The sequence below is a fragment of the Plecotus auritus genome (assembly GCF_963455305.1).
Source record: "Plecotus auritus genome assembly, chromosome: 14".
Taxonomy (NCBI): Eukaryota; Metazoa; Chordata; class Mammalia; order Chiroptera; family Vespertilionidae; genus Plecotus; species Plecotus auritus.
Genome location: NC_137780.1, coordinates 9,557,412 through 9,575,183, shown reverse-complemented (window position 1 = coordinate 9,575,183; position 17,772 = coordinate 9,557,412). Strand labels below are relative to the sequence as shown.

General features: G+C 48.3%; 1 protein-coding gene and 1 long non-coding RNA gene across 3 annotated transcripts in view; one reads left to right on the top strand and one right to left on the bottom strand.

Annotated features, from left to right (window-relative positions):
* Positions 1-2,161: 2,161 nt before the first annotated feature.
* Positions 2,162-17,772, bottom strand: part of LOC308238810 — a 428,511-nt gene continuing 412,900 nt past the window's right edge. The window contains exon 8 of the long non-coding RNA XR_013959622.1: positions 2,162-3,129. This is a non-coding gene — a long non-coding RNA (uncharacterized lncRNA). The remainder of the gene's footprint in view (positions 3,130-17,772) is intronic.
* Positions 13,639-17,772, top strand: part of TGFB2 (transforming growth factor beta 2) — a 60,115-nt gene continuing 55,981 nt past the window's right edge. The window contains exon 1 of one of the 2 annotated variants that reach the window (XM_080651163.1): positions 13,639-14,668. In XM_080651163.1, the coding sequence (XP_080507289.1) occupies positions 14,323-14,668 (346 nt within the window). In that variant the 5' untranslated portion in view covers positions 13,639-14,322. The remainder of the gene's footprint in view (positions 14,669-17,772) is intronic. The other variant, XM_080651162.1, reaches the window with a different exon arrangement.

Sequence of the window (17,772 nt, the reverse complement as noted above, 5' to 3'; positions counted from 1 at the left end):
GTTGTATAGTGCTTAGTTTAATTTAGAAAAAATTGAACAAGATTTTCAAACTGAAGGTAAGGAAAAGAATATTTGCAGATTTTCTTTCAGAATTTATTTCAAAATAAAATTGAGTTGTCACTATAAAAAAAAATACATCATGTTAGAGGCTATAAGGAAAATAAGCAAAATGCCACCATATATAAATATGAATCTAAGGATGAGCATGTTACGTTAGAAACTGTTCCTTTAGGTGAGTGGTTTACAAACCTCTACCCTAAGTATCTAAATTCTTCTGACATCAATTAGATAAGTAATTCTGCATCTAGTTCCTCTTCCTACCTTGTCCTTGAGTTCTTTGAGGGGGGAAATAAGAAAGAACTGCATTTCCATCCCCACCCCCAATTTATCTAAATATAACAATACTTGATACTATCTTTGGTGACTATTTAGAGTAATAGAGTAATAAAAAGTTATTTTCATTTGTTTACAAGGAACAATGCAAAATAGTAACCAGGCAACTAGTAACTAGAAGTTATCTTCCTTCCTTATCTGAAGGTTTGGGGCAGGAGGGGGGGCGGGCGGTGAGTGTCCTGTGTAGCATTGTTTAGTAGTATTGGTTATTGTTCTTCAGCATGGAAATCTCCAAGTCAAAGGTAACACCCGTGGTCGAGGGATAATAACAGTCATCTTGGTGGTTTAGCACTTGAACCTGGAGTTGAGGTCCTGGGTTTACCTCGAATCCCTCTTAGATCAAGTATTATTCTACTTACAAGGACACCTTGGCAACCATTGGAATGGAACAGCTCAAAGGCTCCCCTTCAGTGCTTGGAGCCTGGAGTGACTCAGCGGGAAGCCCGAGAGGTTACTGGAGGGTAAGTCCCAAGTGCTTCAAAGCATTTTGTGTCTTTTACAACACGTGGGTGAAAGGGAGCGTTTGAATTCTGGAAAACCTCTTAGGGCTTTTTAATCACGGTTTTGCACGTGTGAATATATTTAATAATACAGTGGCCCTCAACCGAACTAGTCCTGCCACCTGCGCTGGCCTGGCGGACAGGAGGAGTAATTATACAGCCGTGTGACTACAGGGTGTAGATGTCCTAGCTCAACATATAATATACGAGAAGCTCTAAAGCCCCAGTGTGAAGGGCAAGGGAGACAAACTGAAATACACTGTGGCTAAGGAACTAAGGGAATCGAGGCCTGAGAAGATGCTGTAAAGGAATCGTCGAAGAGCATACACATTTCCGCAGAAGAGGCAGGAGGAGACCCAATAAATAAGTTGATACATTTGCATCCTTTGGACAACTTTCTTTTCTCCCTATGTGTATTGTTTTTTTGTTTTTGTTGTTAGAGGTTTTTATTAATACCTGTGTGTGTCCCTAGTGAAATAGGGGTGGAGGAGACCTTATTTCTCAATGTCTATTTTTTTAAAAATATATTTTTATTGATTTTAGAGAGGAACGGAGAGGGAGAGAGAGAAACATCAATGATGAGAGAATCATTGATCAGCTGCCTCCTGCATGCCCCCTACTGGGGATCGAGCCTGCAGCCCAGGCAATATGCTCTTGGTCAGAATCGAACCCAGGATCCTTCAGTCCGAAGGCCGATGCTCTATCCACTGAGCCAAACCGGCTAGGGCTCAGTGTCTCTTTAATAAGGACACTAATCCCAGTCATGAGGGCTCCACCCCAAATACCGTCATACTGGGGATTAGAGCTGCGACATATAAATTTGAGGAGGAGACAAACGGTGTTTAAAACAGCAAACTATACATTAAGAAAATTGTTTTAATCCTCACCCAAGGACACGTTTAGAGAGAGGAAAGGAGAGAGAAACATGAATCAGTTGCCTTTGCAGGCCTGCTGCTGACCGGGAATGGAGCCGGCAACCTTTCGGAGCACAGGACGATGCCCCTCCCACTGAACCACTCCAGCCCGGCAGAAATTGTACATTTTTAACTTAGGCGTGGAGTAACTTTGGTTACCATCATTTCTTGACTTAAATTTCTTAATAAAACTAAAGGAAAGCATTTATCTAGCATTAACTGAGCACCCATTTCAGGAACTGCTAGAATTATTCAAGCAATGATACTATGTAGGGTAAAATAGGGACAATTTTACTCCTACAAAAACCAAAAAGTTGAAACTTCACCTTTTTTTTTTTTTTAATATATTTTATTGATATTTCACAGAGAGGAAGGGAGAGGAATAGAGAGCTAGAAACATCGATGAGAGAGAAACATCAATCAGCTGCCTCCTGCACACCGCCCACTGAGGATGTGCCCGCAACCAAGGTACATGCCCTTGACCGGAATCGAACCTGGGACCTTTCAGTCCGCAGGCCGACGCTCTATCCACTGAGCCAAACCGGTGTTGGCGAAACTTCACCTTTTTAAAGTTAAATTCCTCCAGTAAGTTCTCACTATACAGCTTAAATAGTGTGGCAATTGGGATTAACAGGGATAACTTCACATATTACCTGCCATGACTTAAAAACATATTTGGTGAAAGAAAACCTGTTATAAACTACTGTAATGGAATCCAGGTTGTGCATTAACAAGGGTCCTAGTTTAATGAGGCGTGTGAGGAGATGAGTATTTGGTACTCCCTTGATGTGTTCATTTTTATTTGGGAACGCTTTGCAGAGGGAAGCCGAATTCATCCTGCCCTTTCCTTAAATTCACCTGTTAGGGTCAAAGTGACGGATGCTCGCGTCCATGCGGTAGTATGTCCGTGACAGGTGGAGAGGCTGCAGGTATTATGAGTGCGAAGACTATTTGAGGTCAATTGGCAGCAAGAGCAAACCTTGAGAACAGGAGAGAGCGCGACTCAGAGCCTACAAAGGCCCCCTCACCCCTTTCCCAGGAAAACAGGAGCTGAGCTTGGGCCAGCTGGATACATGAGTCTCCCCCACTCTCCCAGCAAAAGGAGGCTCCCTGGGGAGCTTATCTGAAACTTGATGATGTTAATCTGTCAATGAACAGACTGGGAGGAGGGAGGAGGTTTGAGCCAGGCGGTATTTAGAGCAGCGATGGACAGTGAACAAAATACTGAGTCGGGATGAATCACAATGTAACCCCCTGCTCTGGATGAAGCGCCTTCCGGGCAGGGCTTGACGGTCCAGTCGATTCCAGCGCACACTTGCCATCTTGCCGGAGCACATGGAGGATGCAGATTTGGGGGGGGAAACACAGGAAACAGCACAGAGGGCATTATTTTTTATTAGCACAGCCAGTTTAAAAATGATGCGCGTTAACCACATTCATATAAATGACAGCAGTTTCTCTAACCCCTGAATCATCCTACATTTAATATATACATATTATATATATATATATATCTTAAGATATATATATATCTTACCTAATATAAGAGAAACATGCAAATTAACCATCACTCTGCTATGCCCACAGCCAATCAGAGTATGCAAATTTACCCAACAAAGATGGAGGTTAATTTGCATACGGCAGAGCAGCTGGGAGGGGTGGGATGCTGGCTATGAGGGGAAGGGGGCAGTGGAGGGAGCTACAGGAGCGGTGCTCCAGACAGAAGCGAGGACTTGCCGGCTCCCAGGTGGGCCGGGAGCAGGGACTTGCCGGCTCCTGGGCGGCTGGGAGTGAAGCCAGGGGAAGGAAGGCCTATTCTTGCACGAATATCGTGCAACAGGCCTCTAGTATATATATATATTTTCAGAGAGGAAGGCAGAGAGAGAGAGAAATATCAATGATGAGAGAGAATCATTGATCGGCTGCCTCCTTCACACCCCACACTGGGATCAAGCCCGCAATCCAGGAATGTGCCCTACCGGGAATCAAACCGTGACCTCCTGGTTCATAGGTCGATGCTCAACCACTGAGCCACACCAGCTGAGCTATCCTGTATTTTTAATGCCTTTGGTTCATACACATCAAAGCAAGAACCCCGAATTGGTGTGGGGTCAGGACCAGCCAGGCTCAGGATGGGGAGACAGCTGAGCGCCGTGCCCTCGTACGTGGGTGGCCCTGCAGCTGTTAATCCCCCTTCCGGCTACTAGGCAGTTGCCTCTGCGCCTGCAGATCTAGACTTCAATCTCATGTCCACAGAATGGACATAAACAACAGGTTGACAACGGCTCTCAAAACATCAGCGAGGCAGCCAGACGCAGTCACCCTGAAATGCTGAGCAACATCGGGGCTGTTGCTACATCATATTTGTCTTTGTGCCATAGCACCGGGCTCTCATTATAAATATAAAACCTCAGCGCACAAGGTTCAAGGCCATCTTGACCTTCTCTACAAATGGGAGGGACACCTGGATTGCATGGCCCAGCTGCCATATTTTGGTCCTTAGGACAACTAAGTGAAATTCTATTTACATCAACCTTTTCTTGCAAATGGTATTCAATGTTAGGCAACGAGGCATCACTGTGGGATCAGAACTGAGCGCGGAGTTTAGTGTGGACTCGTCTTAGCTATGTGTCCTTGACAAATTCCTTAAACTCTTCTGAGCCACTCCCGCTGGGCGGCTGTTGTCCTTTTAGGCTGCTATTGGTCACTTGAGGACATAACTTTTAACTTTTGCAAGTGTAAGTGCTGACATATTTTGCTATGAAGCATTCAGGGGTCCTCAAACTTTTTAAACAGGGGGCCAGTTCACTGTCCCTCAGACCGTTGGAGGGCCGGACTATAGTTTAAAAAAAAAACTATGAACAAATTCCTATGTGCACTGCGGGCCCGGGATGAGTCGGCTGCTAAGCAGGACAGGCAGTGGCACCCGGCGGGCCGGATCAATGTCCTCGGCGGGCCGCATGTGGCCCGCGGACCGTAGTTTGAGGACGCCTGAATTTTAAATATGCTTCATACATACAGACTGGATTTTAGCTTAGGATGATACTGGCTAGGAGATAACAGGCAACTAAATCTTTTTTTTTTTTTAATATATATTTTATTGCTTTTTTACAGAGAGGAAGGGAGAGGGAGAGAGAGTCAGAAACATCGATGAGAAACATTGATCAGCTGCCTCCTGCACACCCCCCACTGGGGATGTGCCCGCAACCAAGGTACATGCCCTTGACCGGAATCGAACCTGGGACCCTTGAGTCCACAGGCCGATGCTCTATCCACTGAGCCAAACCGTCTAGGACCAACTAAATCTTTATCATTAAGGAAACCCCATTGTTACTGAGCTGGGTTCTCTTCTAAAAATGCACATTTTCTGGCCTTGCCGTGGAATTGTAGCTTTCGTTGTGTGTGTAGGAATTTTTGTTAGATAGTGTCTTCGCTCCGGATAAAACAACCACAAGGACAAATCAATGGGATATATGCTGGAGGCGAAACTGTTCACCACAGTTTGGAGGAAGGTTTTACCACAAAATGACATTGCAAGATTGTTGACTAAGCTGTGAGGAGAGCACCCAGAGCACAGTGAGCAGGCCTGCTGCTTTGCTCCGGACGGGGAGTTGTGAGTCACACCACTGCTGTCCTCCAGGTGGCACGATTTAGGCTGTCACTGAATTAACTGATATAAATCCCCGCCCCCCCTCACTCCCCCTCACAACCGGATGAGTGGCTAGTTTCTGAACAATCAGTACCATGGTGGCATTGATTCGATTTAATCGTTACAACTGGCCAAATGGGCAGATTGATCGTAGAAGAGTCTGTCGTTTAAGGACCTTAATTAACTTAGCCTCGCAGCCCTCTCAAACAAAAAATGAGAACTTGTTGTCGCTCATAACCAGGCAGCCAAAATGATAGTTTTGTGTATTGCTGAAGTCTCTTTGGGTCATAGCGCACACGAGTTTTTAGGTTCATTCCTTTGGTTTATAGTAAGTAGCTCGCCATTGGATGGGAGCTATAAAGATATTGCTTTCGCACTTAAAGGGACACGTCGATATAAGGGAAGTAATCTTAAAAAAGAAATTGTAGGGATCTTGATCATAAACATAACCGGAAACACTCCCCTTTCAGTGAGGTGAAGTTCACTCCCCACGTATCCCAGGAGTTGTGCAGCCTTTACTGTTTACTAAACAGGAAAGAACAACCTGTAAAAAGTCAATATTGAATGACCCATACGCACCAAAGGACAAACAGAAGGCATTCTTTTCTGTTTTTCTGCTTGCTGACATGAGCAGGGTCAGAATTCATTGTCACTTTTTGGATTCCCAATCTATTGTTCGTTTTCCAAAATGCAAAAATTGAATCTGGCTGGGCACGGACCACTCGAAATGCTTCTTCCTCCCCAGTCATCATTATCTTTATCCTCTTTCCTTCCACGTGGGGGATGGGCATCCAGGGAGCTCAAAAGAATCTCAACGAAGCACCTCCAGGGGCTTCGGTTTTGGGGTGCTGTAGGTGTATGTCAATGCTAGAATTGCATGGTAAGCATTTTCAAATTAAGAGCTCTGATTATTCGAATCTGCAGTGTAGGCAAAGGAGAAAAAAGGCTTGAAAGTAGGCAGAATATACCTCTATTATAACCGACAAAGGAGAAGGTCTGATGTGGCTTCGTTGTAAATCGAATGACTGAGGGACAGTCCTGGGTCACCCCTGTTGTCCCGATGTGCGTGCGTTTATGAACAGTTACCCCTTTAGTACTGAAAGTGCTCAGGTTTGGGGGATTAATTCTCTGGTCACCCTCGTTATAAGAACTTTCTGGCTATTAGTCGCCAGTTCGACCACTCAGAACAGTGGTCGGCAAACCGCGGCTCTCGAGCCACATGCGGCTCTTTGGCCCCTTGAGTGTGGCTCTTCCACAAAATACCACGGCCTGGGCCAGTCTATTTTGAAGAAGTGGCATTAAAAGTTTAAGTTTAAAAAATTTGGCTCTCCAAAGAAATGTCAGTCGTTGTACTGTTGATATTTGGCTCTGTTGGCTCATGAGTTTGCCGACCACTGACTCAGAACGACCCATATAGCTTTGCTTCTTAAAGTGTCTATGAAAGCATACTTACCCATTGCCTTTGACACTACTCCTGGACTCGCGTTATTCTTCTAACATAAAACTACCTCCCCATTTTTTCTTTACGTGCAGTTACTATTGCTTGTTGCTTTTTGTTGGTTTGTTTTCTTTCGTTTTCATTCTTTGCTGGCAGAATAATGGAGCCCACCGAAAGGCAAGCTTGTTTGAAACACAGGCTGGGAACTTTGCTTGTGGAAATTCATACATTGGACTTTTACACAATCTATGAAACCCACTGAAATGATGACAGAGAAATTTATTCAAAGGCTACGTATCCTAAAAAATGAGAATTCCACTTCATGTTGTCATACTCCTGATTTTTTAAAAAATATATTTTTATTGATTTCAGGGAGGGAGAGAGAGAGAAACATCAATAATGAGGATCATGGATCGGCTGCCTCCTGCATGTCCCCCACTGGGGATCCAGCCCGCAACCCGGGCATGTGCCCTGACTGGGAATCAAACCGTGACCTCCTGGTTCATAGGTCGACGCTCAACCACCGAGCCAGGCCAGCCCAGCCACACTCCTGGTTGTTTTTCTATCATTTGCCTCTCCTTTCCTTTCCTCAGTTTTTTCATTTTTACTTCGTGCATACTTCTCTCTCCCTTTCTCCCCAGAAACATCATTCTGGTTTGTGAAATGTGACTGCAGAGTCGGGGTGGTCAGCTACGTGCAGTCGGAGTAGAGATGCTGTAGGGGCGGGGGGGGGGGGGGGGGAGAGGGGGAGTGTCAAACACCACCCTGGCCACTAAGGAACATTCTGCCGCTGGCTTCTTACTATGAATATTAGCATTTTATTAAACTCATCCCCAGGTTACACTGTCTGACAACCGTCCCCACGGTGATCATTTATTTATGTCCGTCAGTCAACTAGTGGCTGTTTATTGATATTAGTCGCTAAAGCTATTTGAGGGGGTGAATTGCACCAAGCAGGGGCAAAAAAACAGACTGCAGCCGACTTCAGCAGGCCCTGCGTTGACAAAGCACAGGCCAGGGAGAGACGCCTCCCAGACAGAGAGAGAGAGAGAGAGAGAGAGAGAGAGAGAGAGAGAGAGAGAGAGAGAGAGGTTTCCTTCTGAAATGCGGAGACCTGTGAGACCTGAGGCCTCAACCGTCACAACCAATAATCCATCAGCTGGTCACAACACCAAACATTCCCACGGTGTTTCATTCAAGTGTGAGGGGTGTAACTCTCATGCGTACAACCTCGAGTGAGACCCGAGAGTTCTTCCCTTTCTCGAGTTTATCCCTTTATCTCCCACCCGCTCTGATCTTCTCTAAACCCTTCTCCTCCCTGCCCACTGCCCCTCCTTTCTCCTGTGGCCTCTCTCTGAGATTAGCCTAGAGACACAGCCTGGGGATCATCACTGGACTACTTACTTCTCTCGGACAAATCACTTTTTCGTTGTTCAGAGAGCAGAAGCTCATGTCTCTAAAAATGCATACGGGACGTGAGATAGAAATCATTATAGAACCAAACATGGCTTTTCAATCGTATCAAATAAATTATAAGTGAGAACCGGAAAGGCTTTGCGTGTAGTTTCACATTAAAGGGTTAGGTGGCATTTATCGAGGGTCACCACGTAGGGTAAGATGTAGTCACATTACAGGAGGCCCATACAGTCCTTTCCCCCCATGCCCTGGTTTTCAATGCATCCATGCTGGAAACCATTGTTCTAAAGCAAGTTGCTCTTTCATCGGAGATGGGAAGGACCTGTCAGATCAGACACTCTGGCTTTTGATCCATAGTAATAAAGCTCCAGGGCAGGGATGAGCAGTTGGCTTCATGGCAAACATTTGTTTAGCCTCTTGTAGGAATTCCACGGGACTTAAGTGAACAGACCCATTAATGAGCCAAGCAGGGCCAGTCCTTGAAACAGCTGCAACCCTCCACCTCTCTGATCTGGAAAACAAAGGAGCCATTTCAGGGTGTTAAGTAATAAGAGACCATAATCTTGAATTTGGACATAACTGGACTCGGATAGTCAGAGTTCTCTTCACCAAAAGTGTATTTTCTTCTCCTTTCTTCCTATAATGACTGGGGGCAGAATTCCATAATCCCCCCTCCCCCAGATACCATAATGTTTAAAAGAAGTGAATGGCCTTCTACGTACAGAAACTGCTAGGAGGTATAACCAGGAAGCAAATTCTGGTTGGCGTCTTCCCTGGCTTTTTCATTCTATTTATATCTAAGGAAGAGTGGGGGACACATGTTTTTTTGGTTTTTTTTTAATATATTTTTATTGATTTCAGAGAGGAAGGGAGAGGGAGAGAGAGGGAGAAACATCAATGATGAGAGAGAACCATCGATCGGCTGCCTCCCGCTGGGGACCAAACCCACAACCCAGGCACGTGCCCCTGACCAGAATCGGACCTGGGACCCTTCAGTCCGCAGACCGACGCTCTATCCACTGAGCCAGACCAGCCAGGGCGCCACATGTTTTATTGTACATCTCTGACAAAGAGGGAGAAGTGAGAGCGTGAGGAAATGGTGAGGAGCGTTTAATGAGCACATACTAGGTGCCAGGCTGTGTTAGAAGTGCTTTCTGTTCCCTGTATAGTTTAATCCCACAATAATCTCATGTTGTGGGTGCTATGGGTTATCCCCATTTCATAGATAAAGAAACTAACACAACGGGTCAGTGGGACTTGGCCAGGGTCACAGTCACAAAGCCAGAAAGGGACAGAAATTTGAACCCAAGAAAACTTGACTGTGGAGCCGGCCCTTGTAAGCACTACATGCTCCTGCCTCCTCGGGGTGGTCAGGGTCTCGATGAGTTCAATACCCTTTTCGACATAAAGACGGTAGGAAGCCCTAGCCCATACTACGATCTCATTAAATTCAGTGACTGTTTCCTTGTCCAATGTGGAGATGAAAAGACTCCAAAGAAATTATTTAATACAAGAAAGGATCCCTGTATAGTTACCAGGGAGGCAGTTCTTACAGTCTACCAGGGGTCCTCAAACTACGGCCCGCGGGCCACATGCGGCCCGCCGAGGACATTGATCCGGCCCTCCGGGTGCCACTGCCTGTCCTGCTTAGCAGCCGACTCATCCCGGGCCTCAGTGCGCATAGGAATTTGTTCATAGTTTTTTTTTTTAAACTATAGTCCGGCCCTCCAACGGTCTGAGGGATAGTGAACTGGCCCCCTGTTTAAAAAGTTTGAGGACCCCTGGACCTGTTACATCTTCAAAGGATCGCGCACCCCGAGAGGATAAAGGGGCTCACCTACCGACACCAGAAGACCTCACCGACCCTCCCGTGTCCTACTTCCCTAGGCTGTGGGGAAATTAAAAGTAGCCTCTAAAGAATAGGCCGGGGGGCCTCCGGGGTTGTAAAGGAAGCAGTGGGTGTTCAACAAACTATCATGGACAAGAGTGTGTGTGTTTATATTGGGAAGCGGGGACGGCTGCCAGAAGAATTTATGGCCTAGTTGTTTCCCTAGCAGTGACATAGATGACTTTTGCTGCTCTCTCCACTCTAATCTGAATCCTCACTGTCTGGGGTGTCTTTGTGTCTCTACCAAGAAGGTGGTCTCCCTGGCTCAGGTGGGGCAGCGGGGCGGGGGGGCGGTCAGGAGAGGAGGGAGGCTGAACCAGTGCCATCAGCATCGCCCCCCGGCTGTAAGAATAGTCACTTTTACCCCCTCGGGTACAGCGGCATTCTTGCCCTTCTCAAACTGAGCTCAAAGGGTGGCGAGTTAGGGGAAGTCTTAGCCACGCCTGAGTATATTTTTGCTTTGGCTATTGGGGTGCTGGCCACTTGTCCAACTCCTTTCAAGCTGCTTCCATTGGGCCTCAAGGAAAGGCAACAGTCCTAGCCAGTTTGGCTCAGTGGGTAGAGCGTCGGCCTGCGGACTGAAGGGTCCCAGGCTCTATTCCGGTCAAGGGCACATGCCTGGGTTGCAGGCTCGATCCCCAGTGTGGGGCATGCAGGAGGCAGCCAATCAATGATTCCCTCTCATCGTTGATGTTTCTATCTCTTTCTCCCTCTCCCTTCCTCTCTGAAATTAATAAAAAATATATTTAAAAATATATATTTTTTTTAAAAAAAAGGAAAGGCACCTGCTGATGCTGATTTATATGTAATTTTCAGAATTATTCAGAAGTGGGATGAAACAATTCCTTTATTCCAAAGTTTTCCAATGTGTATTAATGGGGGGCGGGGGAATTTTCATGTTCAAGGGGGTTTGGAACATGCTGGGTTAAAAGAGTTGAATGTGTAAATTTCTCAGAGCCTTTAACATAATGATGGTGATTGTGAGTCTGTAATAGAGTACCCAGTATCTCCCAAACGTGCATCACCATAAAATCCACGTTTATAAGAGTTATTCGGGTAGGTCTTGGAAGTTACTAGTGGGTACCGACATAGACAACGAATGCTCTCTGCAGACTCCAGCTCTGCCACTTACGATGGCCTTGAACTAGGTAATAATAATATGATATTATTAATATTATGACGATAATAATAATATGTCCTTTGGGGTTGTTGTGCAGATTAAATGTCCATATACATCTATCTATCTTACTAAAATGTTAGCTATTGTTATTACATCTATTCAGCCGTCCGTTTCCTGTAATACAGGCCCCCTAGACAGGTAAAGTGTCAGTTTCAGAAGCTAGAGACAGTTCCTTGTCGCCTTCCTAGAATAAAAGGAACACCGACCCAGGGAATAATACAGAGGCATTGAGTTTGGGGGAACACGCAACAGGGTTTCCAGTGTACATCACCCGTCTAGGCCGTATGGCCTCAGTTGTGCCGGAATGCAAATGTTGACCTGGAGCAACGAAAGGTGAAATAAAAGAGAGGGAAAGGCAAACAGTGGCAAGAGCGCTCCTTGAGTTCTCTCACTGGGGCTGCACTGAACGAGAAAACGTCAAGTGAGTGTAATGTACAACGGCAGACACAGGCCATGTTCAGCGTCCTGGATGTGAATGTCTAGCTGGAGAAGACGATGAAGAGAAAGCCCTGTCAGGAAGTGGCTTAGGCAGCAACTTAAAGGGAGAGCCATTCATTCCAACAATGAAATGAACAAATATGCTTCATTCTTTAGATTAAAAAAAAAAAAAAAGAAAGATGGCGGTCTGTTCCCAGCAGTTCCCAGTCCCATGGAGGGCTAGCTAGACGGTAACAAACTATAATAATGGTGCTTTAGGATATGTGCATTAGAATCGTGTTAGGTAGGAACCAGAAGGTCATGGTTCAATTCCTGGTCAGAACACATGCCCAGGTTGTGGGCTCCATCCCCAGGAGGGGGCGTGCACGAGGCAGCCGATCCATGTTTCTCTCTCATCATGGATGTTTCTCCCTCTCCCTTCCTCTCTGACATCAATAAAAACATATTTTAAAAAATAAAATAGTATCAGGGAACAGCAGAAACTGATTCCACTAATAAATAAATAAATAAATAAATAAATAAATAAATAAATAAATAAATAAATAAAGTAGGAGGTGACTTTTTGATGGAAAGGCATGTCTCAGGGGCTGGCCTGGCCCAGGGTAAAGCAATGCGTGTGTGTGTGTGTGTGTGTGTGTGTGTGTGTGCGCGCGCGCGTGCGTGTGTGTGTGTGTGTGTGTGTACACACTGCAGGAGGGAAGCCTTCCACGCTGGAGCAAGTGATTCCATTTGGGAGGCTGTGAGGGAGCCCCACTCACTCAGAACGGGGAGGCTTGCTAGCGCGTCCTTCAGCAGCCCAGTCCAAAGTGACTCTATCAAGTCAATACCGTAAATCACGGTTGTCAGGGCGCACACTCCCCCTTCCTCCCTCTCGCCCTCCCCTCCCCGCGCGCACACACCCACCCCTCAGCCGCTCAGGGCGAGCTCAGGTCTCAGTGAGGAGAGGACTTCTGACTGTAATCCTAGCACGTCACTTTGTTGAAGGCAAACACGTGGTGCAGAGGGAACTTATAAATCTCTGCTCCCAGGCAAGACCGTGATGTTATCTGCTGGCAGCAGACGGTTCGCTTGGAGAGGAGCTCCAGAAGCTGAGAGAGAGAGAGAGAGAGAGAGAGAGAGAGAGAGAGAGAGAGAGAGAGAGAGAGAGAGAGAGAGAGAGAGAGAGAGAGAGAGAGAGAAGGGGAGCAAGTGGAGGAGGAAAGGGATGGAGAGCCTAGTATAACGGTCTAGGCAGCCATTCGGGATCCGGCCGAGGGGCTGCCTGGATGCAGAGAGCAGAAAGGCGGAGGGTGGACTACAGAGTGCCAAGTGCCCACCTCCCCTAAGCGAGAAAGCCCGAGTGGCAGAGACGCCAGGAGAGGCGGGAAAGGGTGGGCGTCCCAGGGCAGCCCTGCGCAACCCCCTTAGGAATAAAACTGCCCCGCCAGCGGGCCCAGGGGCTGGGAGCCACGGAGGCTGCCGCCGGCCGGTCGTCTGCTGCCTGGTTGGCGTTTGGAGCGAGCGCAGAAGGAGGAGCAGGAGAAGGAGGGCGCTGGAGGCTGGACGCGCCTGCCAGCGGCGGCGGCGGCGGCGGCGGCAGCAACGTGGAGTAACCGGGCGGGTCGGCGCGCTCCAGCCGGGGTGGAGGCCCCCGCGCGCGGCTCGGGGAGCAGGGTCCTCGCCGCTTCGGCAGCCGCTGCGGCCGCCGCCGGATCCGAGCGCGTCCCGAGCTCCAAGCGCAGCGCGGCCGCCTCCCCGCGGCGCGCCAGGCTCCAGGCTCGGCCCCCGCGCGCGCACACGCGCACAGACACACACACACTCACACGCACACACACTCACACGCACACACGTGTGCGCTCCTCCGCTCCGAGCTGCCTGCTCCTGCTCCTAGCGCCGCAGTGGACCCAGGGGCCGAGCCTCTCCTGCGTTAAACATATCAATTAGCGCCGCACGGACCCCGCTGCGCTCCCGGCGCCCCGCCCGCCTGCCCGCCCGCCCGCAGCTGCCAGCCGGGACCTTTTCATCTCTTCCCTCTTGGCCGCAGGAGCCGAGTTCAGATCCGCCACTCCGCACCCGAAACTGACACACTGAACTCCGTGTCCTCCTCCTACACTCACTTCTGCCTAATAGCCACTCGCCTCTCTTCCCCCCATCTCGTCGCTCCAAGGAAACTTTTTCTAACTCCACTCCCCCCAAGTGAGGGTTCCCTTTGCCCATCGCATATTACTATTTCCACTTTGGGAACGACTGGCCTTTTCTTCGGAAAGGAATTCTCGAGCAAGATACCTTTTTTTCCTCTCTCTCTCTCTCTCTCTCTCTCTCTCTTTCTCTCTCTCTATTGGACAGTGACTCGATTGTTTGCAGAAGTTTCGCATTAAAAAAAAAATCTACCTGACCTGTATTTTCAGATTGGTTGGTTTCTTTTCAAGTTCTTTCTTGTTCCTCTATTATTATTATTTTTTTGGTACCATTTTTTAAAACTTTTTTTTTAAGAAAAAAAAAAGACTTTTTCCACCTTTAAAAAAAAATGCACTACTGTGTGCTGCGCGCGTTCCTGCTGCTGCACTGGGTGCCCGCGGCGCTCAGCCTGTCGACGTGCAGCACCCTCGACATGGACCAGTTCATGCGCAAGAGGATCGAGGCGATCCGCGGGCAGATCCTCAGCAAGCTGAAGCTCACCAGCCCCCCAGAAGACTACCCCGAGCCCGAGGACGTGCCCCCGGAGGTCATTTCCATCTACAACAGCACCAGGGACTTGCTCCAGGAGAAGGCCAGCCGCAGGGCGGCCGCCTGCGAGCGGGAGCGGAGCGACGAGGAGTATTACGCCAAGGAGGTTTACAAGATCGACATGCCGCCCTTCTTCCCCTCGGAAAGTAAGTACCGCTCTGTTTCGTTGTTTTGTTTTTTGTTTGTTTGTTTCCATCCTCCGAGGCTTAGCGCTGCCCGAGGCTCCCCAAACGGGGCCACCACGCCAGGGATCGCCCTTCCCCGTCCGCGTCCCCGCTCCGTCTTTCGGTCCCCAGCCCCTCGTCCCCACTCACGCCCCTTCCACTCCTGGGCGTAAGAACCTTAGGCTGGAAAACGTTGCCTTTCCGCTGTATTTTCTTCATTTCTCTCCCCCACCCCTCACCCCCCCCCAGAGCCCTCCTCCTCTCTAAGGCGTTCTTCTCTTTTTCTCGCCCCTGAGATTCTTGGCTGGGCCACCAGCTAGGAGTTGGCTCCCCCGTCCCCCGAGAGGCGCTCCCGGGGGCCGAGGTCAGCAGGGGAATCCTGGTGGGTTTCTTTCCTGGGCCCCGACGGCCGTGGAGCCGGCCCAGCTGGTGCAGGAAGAGTTAAAAAAAAGTGGCTCGGAGCTAGCCTCTCCGGAAGGGAAGGCGCCCCTCGCCGCGCCGACCTATCCAACGGGCTCCCCCAAGCTTCCCTATTGTCCCCTGCTCCCAACGCCAAGACAAACCCGATTTGGTGAAACCCTCCCAAAACACCTACCCTCCGAACCCACCCCCGGTTCTGGAGCCTGTGGCCACTGCCAGGTGTTTACATTCCCAAAGGCCGGCTTGTGCCCAGCCCCCCTTCCCCCCCCCCTCTTTGAAGTCACCTGGAACGGTGGCGAGGGCAGCTTGGTGTCTGACTTGGTGCGGAAAGGAGGTTGACTTTCACGTTATTTTCCAGAATCTACTCAACCCTGCCTCCTGAAGCTCGCGGTGTAGCAAAATCGTCTTTCTTATGCGTTTATCTTTATCCCTCGGGAGCCCTGAGCTCCTGCGGGGACTTGGGCCGCCCTCCTGAGAGCCTCAGAGAGAGAAGGCAGCCCATTTGTTTCTTGTAAACCTGTTTCTCTGAGGGCAGCGTCCTCCAAGCCAGCTGGCATACAGTAGCAATGGGAGCCGAATGATTTATTGGGGAGTTCCTTGGGGTGGGGGTAGAGGGGTAGAGAAAAGGACAGTCTGCTTAGAATTAGTTCCAATTCTGCAAAGAAAAGAAAAAAGAAGTGATACCTGAGAGGGTTAAATACCAGGAAGAAGAAAAAGAAAAAGAAAGAAAAAAAGGCTTCGATATTTGCGTAGTCCAAACCCCAAGTTGTAAACTTTTCATTGGTTGCCCATTTCTCTCCACCCCTTTCCATGCCCTATATACTGGCTGGCTGCCTTCAAGGAATCTCTGTGTCTTTCCTCAACAGATGATATGGCCCTCTTGATCCGTTTGATCACAGAGGTTCTAGTTATAGGGTGGACCTTTTCTTTTTTAATACTTCTTTTTCGTTTGACAAGTCGCAGCTCTGACTCACCCTGTCTCCTACTTGACGGGTCTCAAAATGTGAGCCCGTGGAACTAACCCCAGTCTTCCTGGGCGACCTTTCTTTTGCTACATCTTCTCCTGCAGGGGATCCTGGCAGGCGGGAGGGTATTATTATTGTGATGATGGTGATAAATACACTCCACCCTGGTTATTCCCTGCGGGAAGCGAAGCTCTGGGTCTGGGGTGGAGCCAAGGAGATATTAGGCAAGAAGGTTCATTGTCATTAATCCAGAGCCATTGAGACTGAACCCGGGGCTGAGTCAGTTTGCTTTCTCCTGCACGTGTATGGTTTCCAGGGCTGTTTGGGCAGACGGGCCAGTGTGTTGATGTAGCACCTGAATATGTCATCCCAGTAGTGTGTTTATCTGCAAAATCTCGGATGCATCGCCAGCGCTTTTCACAGAGGAGGTTGAATCCATCAGGAGAGAGGTGTGGAGAGAGCAGGTCACCCACGAGGGCGTTCATTCTCTGTTCTCTCCAGCGTCTCTCAGTCCAGAGGGCTGAGGTGATCCGCCCCGGGTCATGGCCATCCGCAACGTGGAGAAGTTCTCACAGTGTCAGGATTCCAGATAGGGCAGCTAAGATCAGCAAGTGGAAACTCTTCCCCACCCCACGTGGAGCCACCAAAGATAGGAAAACCTCTCCGAGGTCCAGCATTTTCAAAACATACCGTCGATTTTTCATACCAAAATACAGGCTTCTTAAAGCCTGTCTGTTGAAAGCACGTTTCGGGGCAGAGAAGCATAGCAGGCTGCGTCCTCCTGTGTAAGGACTGTGGACCATTTCACAGAAAGTAGGTTAACTGATTTTCCAGCACTTTCGAGTTATACTGGAATAGAGTACACCCTTCCAAAAAAAGGGGGGGGGGGAGAAAAGAGAAAAGCACTCCACCATATTTTGAAACAGCAAATTGAAAGTACAGCCTTGGCTTTCTTACCAACGTTCCCCCTTTAGGACTTGCTCGGTGGCTGCGGGAGGGAGTGTGCCTGTCGTAGCTTGCCATGACATCCGTGAGGGTCACGAGCCTCAGAGCCCAAGGCATGGGAAAGATCACTGGTTCATTTTTTTTTTACCCCCCTTATTAGCGTTCAGGGAGTGACTCCGGCTCAAATATTACAAATATGCTCTAATTATACTCAACGAGCCATATATCATTTCGGATCGCTGATCACCCTTCGCGGCGCATTTTATACGGTTCAGGCTCAATATTTTTAGCAACGTGGACATTTCAAAGTAAAAATATGAGAGATATTGTATATGCCTCCAGGCATATTCTGTCTTAAATATTATCCTTGGCCCGGCGTGCTATATAAATACAGTAAATATGAATAGAACTGGCCAGTTGCCAATTTTCTCGGGTGAATTTTAGTCAAGAAAGGTATTTAGGGGATATAAATAATACTGTGTCAACAGTTAAAGAAGGGGTCTGATTCGTTTTGAATTTATTCATATTGATCTTCTCACATGCTGTTAGTTTAAGGCTCAAAGTGGAGTTAGGCTTAGGTTTACCGATCGTTTACCCAGTGGGAATTGGTGGATTTCTGGGTCCTTTTGACAATCCACTTGAAGTTCAAGACACATCTATTCAAAAGACCCTGCACAAGTCTTTAGAGATTTAGCGAGAGTAACATCCTTAACCAGAGGAGGTGTCAAATGATGGACAGTTTAAAATCTGGAGAGG